Source organism: Notothenia coriiceps, unplaced genomic scaffold (assembly GCF_000735185.1).
Source record: "Notothenia coriiceps isolate Sejong01 unplaced genomic scaffold, NC01 NC01_scaffold00037244, whole genome shotgun sequence".
NCBI classification, from domain to species: domain Eukaryota; kingdom Metazoa; phylum Chordata; class Actinopteri; order Perciformes; family Nototheniidae; genus Notothenia; species Notothenia coriiceps.
The window spans coordinates 3,518,740-3,535,767 of NW_011369945.1; the positions used below are offsets into that span (position 1 = coordinate 3,518,740).

A 17,028-nucleotide genomic window follows, 5' to 3' on the forward strand; every position below is an offset into this window, starting at 1 on the left:
TAAAAACAAAAAAGGAAAGATAATTAGCACACCTCCTTTACTCGAAGCCAACATGTACATCATCTACCTTGAGCTGTTAGAGGGGGGTCTGAATAAATGACAAACGCAAATGTATCAAAATATAGGGAGGAATCCATGTCTTCACGGGGTGCAGATTAGTTTCCCCCCCACTTCGTGAAGACATCGGTACTGCTTTGCCGGGTTCTTAAGCAGAAATGTTCGTCGTGTGAGTTCCACACGTTCACTCTACGGTGTTGTTTACCTTCTGTGATGCGCGAGCTGATGACGTCACGTCATCATCATCACTACTTCACGTCAAGAAGAGGTAACTTTTTTCTCCTCAACTTTGTGTGGAAAAATGCGTGGATTATGCGGCCTTTTGATAAATATGCGGCCTTTTAAAAATTTGCGCCATTTTGCTGATTATGCGGTAAATTCTGCGATCGCGTTTTTCTGGAGGGTCTAATTAATGACTACACTATAAAATATAATCTGGAACATATATCAAAGCTAAGCCTTATCCGCATGTCCGCCAGCCTCGTTACAGATGAAAACACACCATGCTGCTGGTAGTGAAAGATATCATCTTTAAAAAGGATTATGTCTTCCATCTTCAGCTATGTAATGTGATGGTGAAAGAAGAGTACTGAAACATTTGGACTATTATGAATCCCTCCTCCTTTCTATAAGAGGGAATACAGGCAAATAAATACTCTGATCAGCTTTTTAAGACAGGCAGCGTTTCCGCCAGGGGGGCGTCTTGCCGTCATTTGACATCCTTATTCAGCTCGGAACACCCTGAACTCGAGCCAAGGGCGTCCAAAAAATAAAAATAATTCGAGAGAAGATCGAGAGTTTTTATAGCTTGAAAAGGAAAAAGGACAAGGACATCCCTCTGTTGGAAGGTCAAAGGAGTCTGGTGGGATTCTTTTCGCCGCCAGCAAAGCGTGTTCCTGTGATGGAAAGTGTACCGCCGGCAAGCCTTGACGGGGGGTGCTAGTGGAGCACGCACGTGAACTGCGAGCGCCGGAGCCTCGCAGCGGCGAAACTGAGGCTCCGTGGTAAACTGTGGTAAAATGAAGAGCAGTTTAGGAGCCGAAAGAGCCGGCTCTTCTTAGTGAGCCGAGCCAAATGAATTCCCTTCACTAATACGTAAAGAGATAGTATCTATAAAGGGACGGCTCAAGTCACGTGACACGATGTGATGTCACGCCCCCCCGCTCTCGGGTGGACGCCCTCTCAGCCCTGGTCTGGCGGGAAAACTGGCGTAAGGACACATTGCTTACACCGGCTGATTTCCCCTGCCTACTGTATGCCCGGCGGAGTGATCATTCATGGACTAATCATTGGAACATTTAATCAAAAAATATTTCAACCTGCCTTGCATTCTTATCAAACAATGAATATCAGTGGAGAAACGATTGAGTAAAAGGACTTTTGCAGATATCTGATTGAATACCCTTATCGATATCTCAGACCTCTCTCTCTCCAGGGCTTTATGAGTTGCAGTCGCCCTCGTTATTAAGTGTTGATGTGGTTTGGTTTCACCGTAGCTCCATGGAGAGGAGCATCAGCTTCCACTGCTTCCCCTAACAGATCAATGTAAAAAGTATCCTGCGAGGCAGAGGATAAAATATCAGTAACAGGAGAGAAAAGTCTCAATTAATTTAACACAAACACATTTTAGCCCTGGTGCAAGATGTAATCTGACACTGCTCTAAATCTCAGCAGCAGTTTATCAGTCAGGCGTTCATAAAGCTTCACCTCTGAAGGGACTGCTTCCTGAATATTGACAGGTCAACAATGCAAGGTAGTTGTAATCTTATAATATATATTGTTATATCACCCCATTGAAAATGATAACTTCTTTATACTCAGATTGCTTTTTCTCTGGATTGAGTCCCTTATGGTTTCCATATGGTTTTTGATGTCGCTATATTTTTTTAAACTTGTTTTCTGTGGTTAACAATCTGAGAGATTTTTCCTACAACATAAAATAAGTCGGTAAGTATCCGACATGTGAATTAGGGATGCCAGCGATTATTCGATTATTCGAATATTCGTTACAGTCTCCATAGTCGAGAATTATTTTTAAAATTCTATTTTATTTATATATTTTTTTATTATTATTTATGTTTTTTTTCTTTTTCCCTGGCTTAGTTTCAACCAAAATATAGACTAATGCTTTTAGTAATAGTATTAATCATTGTAAATGGCCATTGGTCACACCAACAGTTTTTTTTACTGTAAACTTGGAGGAAGCCAGCAGCGCAGCCCTTTGCTGCGCTGCTACACACCGACCCCGCCCGCCCCCTTCTCCGTCACACGTGCGATTGATTTATTGGAGTGAGAACACAACTAAAGATAAAAGAAAGAAGAGTTCCTCGTGGAACTACTTCAAACTGACAAGTGCAAATGATGGGCTGTCCGATTTTCGATTTTGATCATGGTCAGTTTCTGGCATCCCTAATGTGAATGTCCAAAGCTTTTAAATGTCTTGAAAAAAAGCGGTTCTTAACACGGGACTAAATTAGACTATTAAAACCGACGTCATCACTCCAAACATTAGCCTCCTTTACTTTGGCGGTGGTGACACGCAACCATGCGCCGCACGGTAGTTAGTTTATAGCCCAACTTTGGCCTTTTACTTTTTTACTGGCAATTTGCAGTTGCGCTCAAACATCATAAAAGTGGTGTAAATGGTGTGTGTGATATGAAACAATCCCATTCGCTTTTTGTCAATTAGGTCTTTGCGATTCTGACTTCCGGGCTGGTCTACAAGAATACGTCAACACTGCACCACTATTGAACTTGGCTAGCCAAATAACTTGGATCTAACTTAAAAAGTTATGTTTCTTTCCCCTTGAAGCACAGTTTCATCAACTTTGGCGAAGCGTCAGGCCCCTCTTAAACATTGAATCATCGAGTAGAAGACAGAAATGTCAGTGTGGGTGGGCTGAAAGAAAGACAAAGCCCAACAACAGGAAAAAATGAATAAATAAACATTGTCAGATGCTGCACTGTATAAACCTTTGTTCTGGATTTACAAATGTTTTACATTCTTCAGTCTCACGTCAAGTCAAAACACTTAAGGCATTTATCTGAAGCTTATACTTACATGAGTTCCTTCTCACAGGGGGACTAATGCATGGAATTAGCTGTGGTGATTTGTTGTGAAATACTCCTAGCTTGTATAACTACAAGCTAACGGTTCAGGATGTTTGCTTTAAAGCATCAACAACCACTTGGCTCATTAGATACGAGGAAACCAACTGGGAAGAAGTTGGCAACATGGTGTCAGAGGGGAACAGATGGTAGAGGCGCACATTGGCCTGCTCTGTTCAACCTGGTTCAACACATTGAAATGCAGTACAGCATGCCTTAAATATGCTGTAATATATTGTTCTGGTTTTAGGCGTGTGGCGCAGTGGGTTGGTTCAAACCCCACTACAGTCAGCATGTCGTTGTGTCCCTGGGCAAGACACTTCACCCCAAATTGCTCCTGTGGGGATTGCCCACAGTATTGAGTATGTAAGTCGCTTTGGATAAAAGTGTCTAACAAGTAATATTTTATATGTAAGCCTAAATACCAAGTTTACTTTAGGAACATTGTCTACAGTTTACACAGGTACACCAATATTCTTGGGATTTGACTTGCCAGCTATTCTTTTTTTTATTGCCAAAATCATATTTTGATTAAACTGATTTGAACAGACAAGTAGTTTCCCCAAGCATGTATTCTTGTTGGGGCTGGAAAAACTTAAGATGATGGAGTTCTTACATTGGCTAACCATAACCACGCAATAATGTATCAACAGACATCTGGCTTATTTACTGTCATCAGCAAATAAGCTGATGTGCAATATGGCTTAGCCGTATCTTTATCCATTGGCTGTGTGACTTGAGGCTTTCGTAACAGATACATTCATAAAAACCTATTTATCTTGCAAAAGAATGTTCTATTAAAGGTTGTCTTCTAAATGTGTTTTTACATTTGTGCTCATTTAAAGGTCACGGGATGAAGGACAATTCAGTGGCAGTTCAGTGTCTTTTATAGTGAGGAATTATTGTGTCCCTAGAATAAAAGGGGAATAAAAAACAATATTAAATTAGAAAACAGATCGGCATTTAAGTGTTATAACTGCACATCTCCAATGGTGATGGATGTAATGCTGAGTGTTATTAAGATAGTCTTTTTAAATGTATGCGGTTCGATCACCTTCCAAACCTGAAAACTTCAGATATTTTGAGAATTAGACAGCAATGTTTTGTTCTATTCATATCATACGCCTGTCTGCAAGTTGCGTTTAACCATTCATTTTTTCAGGGCTAGGCACATATACAAATAGGTGATTTCCACCTTCGTAAGCAGTCGCCATTACCTAAAAAACCTGAATTATGAAAAGCATTTCTAGTTATATGTTTGTATGTGAGACCTCCAGAGAATAAAATGCCATTTAGCAGTGATGTATTTGCGGAAAGGGAACAGTGTCCCTGATTAATAAAACATGAGTTGGAACAAAGACGATGACGGTGTCTTGCGTCATTCTGTTTTGCCTCAAATACCATGAAGGGGGAGAGGGGTGCACTGGGTTCATTGCACTGCTGTGATGAACATCAGCCTGTCACAAAGTGATGCCAGAGTCCCTGCTGTCAGAACAATGCCTACAGAGCCTGTTAACCATCATGCTCATAATGACGTTAAACATGTGTAAACAGACAGCAGAGTAAATAAAGAGACAGGAATGTGAGGCTCAAACAACTAATTGCTAGACGACGTATGAGTAAAGTTATACTTAATTATTCTTAGCTTGGTAAATTCTGTTTAAGAAAAGTGGGCAGCCACTTATGGGACCCTAACCCTTGACTTACAATAACTGAAGATCAGACTTAAAGTCTCCTAAGCAGGCTGATTATATATAAGTGCCTCTATTTAACTTATCCATAGAGCATGGTCTAAAACACATGGCACAAGTGCATTTTGGGCGTTTCCAACTGATTTTAGTCGGTTAATTATTCATAAATGTGTTTTTAGCGTAACATGTATAAATCTAATGAGTCATCTCCCATTCTCTCCTGAAGCCAGGGTTTCCCTGTGTTCCTAATTTATTGATGGATTTGGCAAATAAAGAAACAAGCAGTTGTTTTTCACCTGAGAAAACATATCTACTTGTTCTGGAAGTGAAAGTGCATAAGCAGATGTATGTTGTCCTGGGCCTCAGGACCCTCGGCACCGCCCGCTGTCGACATGAGCAATCACACCTATAACCTAGGGCACAATACCTGTCCAACAGAGCTTTTTTCACAGTTAACTGTATTATAATAAACATTCAATATTATAAGCATATAATAACAACTGTATTTCTTTCCCATGCAACCCACTGGGGGCCTCGGCATTAAGTGAGGCTAGGGCTGCTCGATTATGGCAAAAATCATAATCTCGATTATTTGGGTCAATAATTATAATTGCGATTATTAAATGCGATTATTCATTGACTTTGTAAACATCCATTTATTGTACTTTAAAACAAATACAAATAATAATTTGAACTTTTTAACTGTTGAATTATACGTTCAGGGTAATCAACTGAAAAACCAATACAAAATAAAATAAATTATACATTCATGTCTACATTTAAATAAATAATATCAAAAATAATAAATACCAATAAACAAGATCAACAAACATGTTGCAGTGCAGTGTCACAACCTAAAAACTCCTTAACATATAGCCAACATTTTGGTAAAACATATTGAACATATTCCACTCACTCCACTGGGTCAATAATTGAGATCACGATTATTAAAAACGATTATCCATTTATTTGAAAACATAAATTTATTGGAGAAAAAACATTTGAACAGTATGTTTTTAACAGTTGATTACCCTGAACTTTAAGTATAATAAAAAAAAAGTAAAAAAAATGTAATAAAAAAATAATCGTTTTATTTAGATTACGTTGTTTTCGTTGCAAGCCATAATCGTAATCGCGATTTAAAATACAATTAATTGAGCAGCCCTAAGTGAGGCCACAAAGAAAAAGTCCTGTTGGCTACTTCAAAAACTTTAAAGTAACCTACTTTTTTACACTTGCTGACAGAGATGTGTGAAAAGAGGAAATGCTGAGCGCTGAGGGTTGAGTTTACATCATACACATACATCACTACTTGAAATGACACATTTAGTTAAAATGTGCGCCATAGACTTATGATCAGGTTTTCCTACTTCAATGGTGCCATTTTTTACGCTGCCACAAGAAAGCAATGCTTTATCCATGTGCCTGACCACACCTATTGGTAAAAAAAACACCACACCCATGTGCACACAGATAGGCCCAAGTATAGTTGCTACTTACACTACGTGGTCTCTGGACATGAAAGTGACAACTCCGTCTCTCCAGAACTAGTAATTACTGTTGGGCTGCGCCATGTACTGACTCTAAGAAGGGTTGTTAGATGTAATTTCCTAGTAGAACATTATTGTTCTTTTTATATGCCAATTTCACAGAAAGTGTTATTATTTTTACAATCTAGTCAGCAACTCTAAGATTCTAATCAATGGAACATTTTTAGGCTTAATTGCAGTTATTTTACTGTTAATTAGCTTTTAATAATATAGTTGTGTAACATTTTCCAAAGTCTGAATGTGTTCTGTAAGTGAAGCACTTCTGTCCAGTGACCTGCCGTGGCTTCCCTTTGCCCTAAATCTCCCCCTCTTCCTCCCTGGTCGTTGAGGAAGGTGACTGTGGCTTCAGGGCCAGCACAGAGAAAACCATTTAACATATAAGCTGTTGTAAGCCTGCAGATATTATTACCCAACATCAGGGGGAAAGCTCTCAGCCAGGCCACTGCGGCATGTACATTTTATATGCGTGTAGTTTCAGAGTGTGTATGTTTTCTGTAAGTCACAGTGCCCTATCTACAGATTGAGTTTGTGTGCATGCTTATTTCAAAATTATATGCTAAACGTAAAAAATTACGCACTGCCTGAGAATCAAAGCCAAAGAGAAATGTCCAGCAAGATGAAAAATGATGTGTTCTTGATTAAATGCCTACATTGGTTAAGCTACATTTTGTATGCTCTGTCAGCAGAGATTCTTTGTCATTCTTTCTACTAACTCTCTATATAAAGCCTGGGAGACTGACTTTATTAGTTTATTTGGATCGCAACTCCATTGTCACTATGGTGTTGGAAGCAGCCCTGTGTCTTGTGTCACTTTGTGCTAGAATTTCACAGTAATGTTGGCCTGAGATCAAAAGACTTGTCAGATAAAGGGAATGTGGTGATCACTCTGCTTCATAAATTCCTCTTCTGTAGATTTCTTCTGAGATGCTTTTGATGTGCAGAATGAATGTCCTAGTGCCTGACATCTGTCACATGTTATTTCTTTATCTGGAACATGAAAAAAAACTTTACTTTAGTAATGTTGGTTTTTAATCAGAACTGTGTTTTGTGTCACAATCCAGGCCTCATGGAGCTGGGGACTCCACGCCTACTGTGCACCAGGGAGCTCGATCCATGCAAACAACCATAAAGGGTGGGAACCTTGATTGCCCTTCAGTTCCTTTTCCCATCCCTCCCCCTAAATTGCCCCTTTGGTGATATTGCCTCACCTACCTGTGGCCTGCAACATGATTGGCAAGCTGAAACAGAACTTGCTGGTGGCCTGTCTGGTCATCAGCTCGGTCACGGTCTTCTACCTTGGCCGCCATGCCATGGAATGCCACCATCGCATAGAGGAGCGCAGCCAGCCGGGCGGGATCCTGCCTCTGTCGGCGCTTGGAGGCAGCATGCGGACCACCTTACGGACAGGCCAGAATCTCAGCACGCCTTTTGTTTACAATAAAGACATGCCACTCATATTCATTGGTGGAGTGCCCCGCAGTGGGACAACGCTAATGCGAGCCATGCTGGATGCCCACCCTGAGGTGCGCTGTGGCGAAGAAACTCGAGTTATACCTCGTATCCTGGCCATGAAGCAGATGTGGAGCCGCTCAGGACGGGAGAAGATGCGCCTTGACGAGGCCGGAGTGACAGATGAGGTGCTGGACGCCGCCATGCAGGCCTTCCTGTTGGAGATCATCGTCAAACACGGAGAGCCCGCCAACTTCCTCTGCAACAAGGACCCTTTTGCTTTGAAGTCGCTTTCCTACCTGGCCAAAATCTTTCCTCATGCCAAGTTTCTACTCATGATTCGTGATGGTCGGGCTTCAGTCCATTCTATGATTTCACGGAAGGTGACCATTGCTGGCTTTGACCTTGGTAGCTACAGGGACTGCCTGACCAAGTGGAATCGGGCCATAGAGACCATGTACACTCAGTGCCTGGAGGCATCGGACAAATGCCTACCTGTGCACTACGAACAGTTGGTCCTTCATCCGGAGAAATGGATGAAGACACTGCTTAAGTTCCTTGACGTTCCATGGAATGATGCTGTCCTCCGCCATGAGGAGCTCATTGGGAAGGCTGGAGGAGTGTCACTCTCAAAGTAAGTGATGTTGACAGGTTTTTTTTCTTTACCTATACTCAAACACAAGCCCTGACAACTTCTTGTGTACTCGTACTTTAAAGAGGGACCAGTTTTCGCACGGATCCCAATAGACTCACAATGTCTTGTGTTTTGGTGATAGTTTAAGTCTTATAGGGGAAATAAAGATGTGGCAGAAAGATAGTCAATCATCAGGTTAATTAGATGGAATTTGTAGACTGACATGGTCATGTTTGGTTGAACTTTTATGTTTTATTGTACACAGTGATTGTAGTAATTGTAGCCAGGGTAAAACTTCACTCCCCCTATTGTCACTGTGCCTTTGAACTCTCTTTTTTGTTGCTCTGGGAGGAACTTCTCCATGTTGTTCTCTTTAATTTTAGTATATAATTAGAACATAGGCCCTTGCAACGCCTTTTTAAGAATAGATGTTCTCTTTTTTCTCAAACAGAAACAGAACCTCAATTGTCCAAAGTCTTCTTGTTATTTCTTGTTCTATTAGGGTTGAGTGCACTAGCTTGTAAAACGGGGGTCAATAGCCTTATGTCTTTTCCACTGTAATGTTTAAACTAAGCGTTGAGGCATTTTAAGTACTTTCAAACATTCTAGCTACCAGTGAGGTAACACTGAATCACCAGCCATCACTGTGTCATGCTGTGATTCATTTGCTGTTCTTTTTTTTTGGATGCTGATAATAAGCAGCAGAGGCTTTACTAGATGTTTCCTCTGCAGCTGCAGATTTATTAAATATTTCAGTGATGACGCAGTGGTGGTTAGATAAATATTTGCTGTTGTAAGAAGTGGAGATTTGTGCCAGCCTCATAAGCTTCAGATGGTAAGTTATGTCTGCCATATATCACATTGCCAGTCAAATAGAAATGAGCTTGGACATGCCCATGTCTACTTAGCTTTTAACTACTTGTCCTTGAGTGGAGAGAAAGTATGGATCTGCTCTTAACCAGTAGACATGAAAAATGACATAAAAGTAGCAGTGTGTCAAGATATCACTTTCTATTGAATATCCGTTACTGCAAGCCTTAAAAATAAACATGCACCTTTGGCCTTCACATATACCCTCACTATGTTTTCACTAAGCCTCTGAACTTTCAATCATTACATTTCATTTGTAAATTAAACATCCTACGACTGCGCGCAGCGAGGAACCTAGTCATTAGTGAACACATGAGATTATGTCTGCACTGCACTACTGTAAGCTGGTTTCCTAATGGCTCTGCCCGGTGTCAGAGTTGTTATTGTTTCAGTGATTTGGGAGGGTTGGCCCCTGGAAGGCGCTTAGGAAACACTGGAGGGGTCCAACCCCATTCCTCTCTTCTGTCTATCCCCCAGCCCCCCATGCTAACACCCTCTTCCTGCCACGTAGCACCAGAACACACTCTATATCCTCTGGAGACATTTGGGCTACGTTTTGTTATTGTCTGCATAGGAGAACCTCTCTTTTCATCCATTGAGCAGTTTTCCCCTCTAAATGCCTTTTTATCTTTCTAGAACTTTAGATTTGTTAGTGATAAGAAAACTCTAATTGACTCCATTTGTCATTGTTCTGTTTTTCTTCTTGATTTGATTTGACTTGAGAAGAAACAATTTAAAGATCAAAGAGGCAGCAGGTTAGAGAGGAGGTCAGACACTAAGTTCAGTTCTCATTCATAACACTCCGTTCGATGTCTCACTATGGGATGCGCCTCAACGCGTATGCAAACAGAAGCATCAATCTCATTACGCCAATCCTGATTGGCTGATGATCTTGACGTCCACGTCAGGGAATCCACCCACCCTATAAGTAGCTTGCGCTACGACGCAGCGTCATTCAAACACCTCTTCTCGCTTCAGAGCACATCTCAAATTATCAGTAGCCGGGCTAGCTTAACGGTCCACAGCTAACATTCGGTCGACGGGCGTTTGCCGGTTACTTTTTTGCTTTGCAAGAAGACTGAACAATATTAACACACCAGTTAATATTGTAATCTGCCTCGCCGTTTCTTTCTTTTGAAATTACGGTAAGGTTTGATTTTTTTTCTTCAAGCTAGTAACATACCTGTTGCTAGCTTTTCTTCCCTCCACACCGACACCACGCGAGCGAGGACGTTCTCTTTTCTCTCTCACACCAGAGGAGACGGAGATAAAAAAAAAAGGTATTCACACACCAGTTAATATTCTTTAAAGAATAAAATCTACACCGTCGCTTTTTCCTTTCGGTTTAACGACAAGGTTGGATTTTTTTCTCAGTAACGTACCTGTTACTAGCGTGTCCACTCCACGCCGACACCCCGGCGAACAAAGATGGACCCTTCTCTCCCTCACACCAGAGGAGTCAGGGACTCGGAGGCTCGGCTATGCGGCTGCGGGTTTAAGATCTCAGGCACAGACTCACACCAGGTCTGCTCGTCCTGCCTCGGGCTGGAACACGCCCAGGAGGCTATCGATAACCCCGGCTTGTGTGGGCATTGTGCCCGCTTCACCATTAAGAGCCTCCGCCGATGGCTAGCACGCCAAGCTAGCTTGTCGGGACAGGACCCCCTCATGTCCGCTGATTCGCCGGCCGGCAATCAAGACATGGTGGGGTCCGCCGCAGAGATTGAGCCCCGCGCTGTGTCAGGCTATGGCTCAATAACAGCGGCAGCCGCTGAACCGGAGCCCGCGCCGTGTCAGGCTGGGGTCCGGTGGCGGCAAGAGCCGCGAGAGCGGAGCCCCGCGCTGTGTCAAGCTTCCCAACTGGACCTCACCATGGTTCCACCCGCGGAGGATGTCCTGGAGTTGGACTATATGGAGGAAGAAGAGGATGCCTCTGAGTTCCTCCTGTCCGACTCGGATGAGCACGAGGATGACATCTTCGTTTCATCGGCTCAGGCTGCAAAGCCGGGAGCGATGTCCGCTCTCCCGGGCGAAAGCACACCAGCTTCGCCCTGCCTAAGTATGGACTTGCAGGCAGTGTGTCAACGCGCTGCGTCCAGGCTGGACATCCCATGGCCTGAAGTGGCCAAGGAGACCTCCAGATCTCGCTACGAGGGGAAGCAATTGCCCCAAGCAGCGAGGACGAAGAGGCAGCTCCTTCCAGTCTTTCCGGAGATGCTGGACGAGGTGTCGGTCTCGTGGAAAGACCACCCTTTCAGCAACAAGACCCCAATCCAGGGTGCGTCCTCCCTGTACTGTGACGATATGGAGAGGCTCGGCCTGCTCCGCATGCCACCCATGGAACCGCTGGTGGCAGCCCACCTCCAACCGCGGCTGGCTTTGTCACCAAGCAGGAACCCCACGCTACCGGCAAAGGCAGACCGTTTTCAGTCAGCGATGACCGAACGGGCCTATAAAGCCGCAGCTTTGTCCGCCAGGGCACTCAACGTCTCCTCGCTGCTGACCGCCTACCAGGCGGAGCTCTGCGAAGACTTGTCGAGCAAACCTGAGCCTGCCGTGTGGGATGAGATCGCGCAGCGATCACGGACATTTGCCTCCGTTGCGCAGCGCTGGCAGTCCAAGTCCCAGCTCCGGGCAAGCCACTGGGAATTATGTGTTTTCGGGTACAGATGCAGCCAGGTGGCTCAACTGAGCCGAACACATCCTTCCAGACTGGAAAAAAGAGGATGTTCTGCATGCCTATTGTTCCCAGGGCATATTTGGCTCCGCTCTAGCTTCGATGCAGCTGAGATGCGAATCAAAAAAGAAGAAGACAAACGAGGCTCTCCAGCTCTGTCTCCCCCGAAGGGTCCAGCCGCCACCTTCAACGGTCCCCGCGGCAGGCCTTCACTCAAGCTGCCTCACGTCCTGCCCGGTTCAAGATACCGAGAGCAGCAGAGACCACAGCCCGTCCCGGGTCCCCAGCCCAGGCACGAGGCGAGGATGAGCTGGCCAAGAAATCTCCGGTTCCGGCAGCTGCCGCTCAGGCACAGCCGACCCAGGTTTTCAGCCACCAGGCGAGGAAGAAGAAGCGGGCGGCCTGACAGCCACCTTCCCTCTCCTCGGAGCTGGAAGTTCCCTGTTCCCCAGCTCCAGAACACCTTCCAGTGTTAGATGCTCATTGGTGTTTCGGGTGCCACCATGCCCCCATCTTCCGCAGCTCGAGTGATACCAGAACGTCATCCTCAAGTTCGCGCCATAAGGGAAATGGACCTTAACATCAAAGGACAGCAAGTTCCGCTGCCTGGTTTAAGTCACACAACACATGTCATCCACATTATTGTTTCTTGATAAATCATTTTCCACTGTCGGTTCCAGGCTTGAAGCCAAGGGCGCAGTCAATAAAATGAAAAGAAAAACAATAAAAACATAAACAGTCTGTCGTCTACCCCTCTTTTGAGAGCGGCTACGGCCTCTCTCAAAAGGCGGACATTAGACGGGATTGTGAAGCACCACCGCCACGCGCTTATGCGCAGTGTCGGCCGGGGTGTCAACCTGGGGTACCACCGTGTTGTTCAGACACTAGAGGGCCCCATACCTCAACAAATAAGACACAGAGGGCAGACGACAGAGATGTGACATCTCCGCGCTCGCTTTATTAGAAAAGCGAAAAGTGGAAGATGGCTCACAGATTCTGCTTGGGTTTTCCAAGACAGGTAACACAGGGCTACAGGCTCCAATTCGCTGTCACCCCGCCCTTGTGCATTCTGTATTCACAAGCCCGTTTGTGAGAGTCGGCCCATATTTCGTGTAGCAAGAGAATTTCTCGCTACTAGGAAAAGAAGGGCTATATCGATAATACCCGCCGAACAGAGTCAGAGTCGTGTTTATTCCAAGTAATTTCCTCGTTCCCAAACGGGATGGAACGGTCTACTTCGCTGCTTATACTAGATTTAGAGTCTGCAACCAAGATATCTCAAAGATACAATGATCTCAATGCACATCACACATCAGTGGTGGTTGTCGCCAGCGAACGACTGGATCACATCCGTCGCCCTTGAAAGATGGTGATTTCACATCTACTAGTATATTACCCACAGAGGAAAGTATCGTGAGGTTCGCCTTTCAGGGTGTCTGTTAACGAGTACAGAGTACTTCCCTTCGGTTTGTTTCTCTCAAGCCGGAGTGTTTGTAGATGTACGGAAGCCGCGATAGCCCCGTTAAGACAACAGGGTATTCGCTTGGGCAACTTATCTGGACGACTGGCTGCTTCTCGCACAGTCGGGAGCAAGAGGCTATTACGCTGACGAATGTCCTCGTAAAACACATTGCTCATCTGGGTTTCGTAATAAAACACAGAAAAGAGCATGTTGTCCCCAGCCCAGAATACTGTATCTCTTCCTGAAGGCCTACACGCTGGAATTCGTGCCCTTTACAGCCCGCTGTCAGCAGGGAAAGACGTGACAAGCCTTCGAGCTTCCTCGGTCCATTTCCGTACGCAATATGTATCTCTCCGACTTCATGTCTGCGGTTACTGAGGCTCCAGGATGGCGTCAGCATGCCTGGTGGTACGCTGGGACTTTACACATCAGTACACATTATATCAGTGGGTAGCTGCCTCGCACACAAGCCCTGGATCCTGCCAGATGCGTGTCAACCTGGCTCTTGCTTACCGCTCTCCAGCAGACGTCGATGGACAATCAGCTGACATGGACACTTCTCCCCTCACCACCAACACCCGATCACAAACGCCCCTCATACCCCTACATGCTGACAATGGTGCAGCCTGTACTATTTAACGTAGCAACGTATATATCGTTGGGGGCATAACCGCGACAGATATGGATGACTCTTGGTCAGGCTTTACTGGAGCTATACATAATCCCGTGGGAGGTCTGCCGAATGTGGTGAAGGTCTGTTAGATGCCTGGCCAAGAGCCTTTCACCCGATGGGAGTCACACAATGAGAAATCGTGCTCAATTTATCTGCTGCTTTAAGAAATAATCAAAAGCGGTGTTGATAAGCTTAAAGGGAATAAGCTGCCTCAAAAAGGTATCTCACGAGTCTCAACCCTTCGGGGACTTCGGAGGACAGAAGGACACCACTTAGCCCGTATGCACGTAATTTCTTTTTGACCGCAGACAGTGGAGGCTGGTTTGTTCGTCTGCGCAGCTTGATAGTTCATGCCGGCCGCGTGTCGCACTATCGTATGGAACGGACAAGGGCCAGCAGAAACCTCCGGGACTTCCTCTCGGTGCGGAGACGACGGCCCTGCCCGTATGTATCACCGCAGCTCGGTCAGCCATAACTGTGCTGTCAACCCCGGCCGAGGTAAGGTACCACTATACTGCAGAATCCATGGACTCATTCTTACAAGTATAATAGTTGTGGCTCAGCTTTGTTGTCCTGGTAGGAAAATCGTTCCAACACTAAGACACATAGCAATCGATGAAACGAAAACGTGTTATACGTCTTCATGACCATCGTAGCACGTACCATCTGTCGCACTCATGGCCAGAACGAAGTGCTTAACTGAAGTCAGAGCAGGATTCTATCACATATGACGACACATGTTGAATATCATTCACTTCGTAGGGTTTGTAACCCTATGGATGTCATCTGCGCTACGTTATGCTCTCGTCCGATACCTTACTGTCACCCAGTTCCCACCTCCGCTGAACAACTGGCTCCACCAGCACATACTGGAACTGGAGGTTTCAGGTTACAGCTGTCCAACCACAACTGATCCTGGAATAGTTCGCGCACTGATCTGAACTGAACTGGCTGGCCGATAATATAACTGCTACTGTCGCGAGAGCCGTAGGCAGTTGTCCCAGTCTGACAGGTTATGTACGGCATACTATCTAAAATGGGTGTGAAATATATTTGGATCAAATAAAGCATGTTGGCAAAATACGCGTTGCAGTCATTATGTATCAGATACCACGAGCGCCTGAATGAGTACTATGGGGCCTGCCTGCGGCGGAGGTGTGCTCACAGCTCTTCTCTGACAGATGCTGGTCTCTGCGCAACGCATCGCTGAGCGTAACACCACACTATTGGATAAACGTGCAACGAGCTTCGCTTCTCACCTGGTCTACTCTATGACTGCAAGTGTCGGGAGGGTGTTCGACGGTGCACGTGGCTGGAATCTCATCATTCGAACCGTTGAAATAAGGAAGCAACATACTCTTAATAGATACAACGGCTCTGACGTTTTTTCAGGGACCATCTAATTTGATACAGCGGGGACTCAGGTGTTTGATAAACACAGCGCTTTTCTCTTCCGATCTCCAGCTGAATCTATCAGCGCTGGCTGCTATTGCTGTCTAGTGCCAGGATGTTGGCTTTCAGCCAGGTCAGAATCCTGAAAGCACGCGATGAAGGGCCATGACGCTTCCTATGTGTGTCTGCCTCACTGAGGTATGTTTATGAAAGAGCCTCGTGCGACACGCTCCTCCCTCGTCTCCAGTTCACTGGGAATGACCTGAGGGGTTTTGGCAGTGTGTTTTTCACGGTGTGGTCACTCGTTACCTCTATTTTGCAACCAATGGATGGCTGACATGAAACGACTGTTGCACTGACAATACAATGTCATAGCATTATGGCTCTGAACATGCAATGAAGTTTCCTCTGCTGGATCATTTCATAGCGTCGAGGCGGTAGTTTGTACGCGATCGCCATTCAAGTAGCCACTTGTGTTTGCCTCTCCGGGAGTTGTTCAAACGAGAGTGTTGGCTGAAAGCCAACCCTGCCTTGTGATACCTAACAACAGAGTGGAGTGTGGCTCATGTCACCCACAATTGACAATTGTGGTAATTTCCATCACGAACGCATGTGTTCCTCTGAGGGAAACAGCGCGGATGCTATGGTGTCCAGTTGCGACGATAAGTTTAGAGCAGGCTATATGGACAGGTCAAAAGATTTCGGTTGGCTCTCACCAACTCTTGTTATTCTAATTCCTGGCTAACCCTCATGAAACGGCAAAGCCCGTACCAGCAACGGCTCTCCCCACGTGGAACAATTATGTGGAACTAGCGATTGCTCTGGCTTATACGAGTCAGGGTTTGCAGGCACCAACGGGCCTGCAAGCTAACCTGGCTGCCGCGTGCTCATTCTACTCGGTGGACTGGCTACATCCTGTGGCTTTGTTCAAGGGGTGTGCTAGTCCCACACGGATCCGATTTGGCGGAGGTCTGCGTTAATGGTGAGCGGGCACTAATGCCCGCATGCTGAAGCCGGACACGAGCGGTCCTCACGCTCCTTTTGTCGTCTGGTTAATTTACAGGGCTATCATGTCTCTGCTCCTAAGTAGTGGGCCCGCCTCCTAGGCTGGGTCCGTCTGTTGCACCGTGTTCTAACTGTTCTGGTTTCCTCTTGGTATGTTTTCGGGGCCGAGGGATTAAGCATTAGTTAGAGCACAATACGAGCGAGCTTTCAACATAATCCCATGTGTGAGTCAGCGAACGGTAGTCGTTGAGTTGTAAGAACTGACCTATAGATGTTTCCTTACGTAACCCAGTTCTTAGAAATAAATGACGCTCGGCTGGCAGTCGCAGACGCAGCCCTTCTTTTCAGAGTCAGAGACCGAGAGCAGAGCGTCTATTCGCGTTAAGTGTCGCTGCGTTCGGTAAGCGCAAGCTACTCTCTCTACTGGTAGGTGTGATTCCCTGACGTGTGTAGCGTCAAG

General features: G+C 45.4%; 1 protein-coding gene across 2 annotated transcripts in view; it reads left to right on the forward strand.

Moving 5' to 3' along the window:
* Positions 1 to 7,472: 7,472 nt before the first annotated feature.
* The window catches only part of tpst1 (tyrosylprotein sulfotransferase 1), a 35,691-nt gene continuing 26,135 nt past the window's right edge, over positions 7,473 to 17,028 (forward strand). For both annotated transcript variants that reach the window (XM_010793285.1, XM_010793286.1), the window contains exon 1: positions 7,473 to 8,489. In XM_010793285.1, coding sequence (XP_010791587.1) covers positions 7,633 to 8,489 — 857 coding nt within the window. In that variant the 5' untranslated portion in view covers positions 7,473 to 7,632. The remainder of the gene's footprint in view (positions 8,490 to 17,028) is intronic.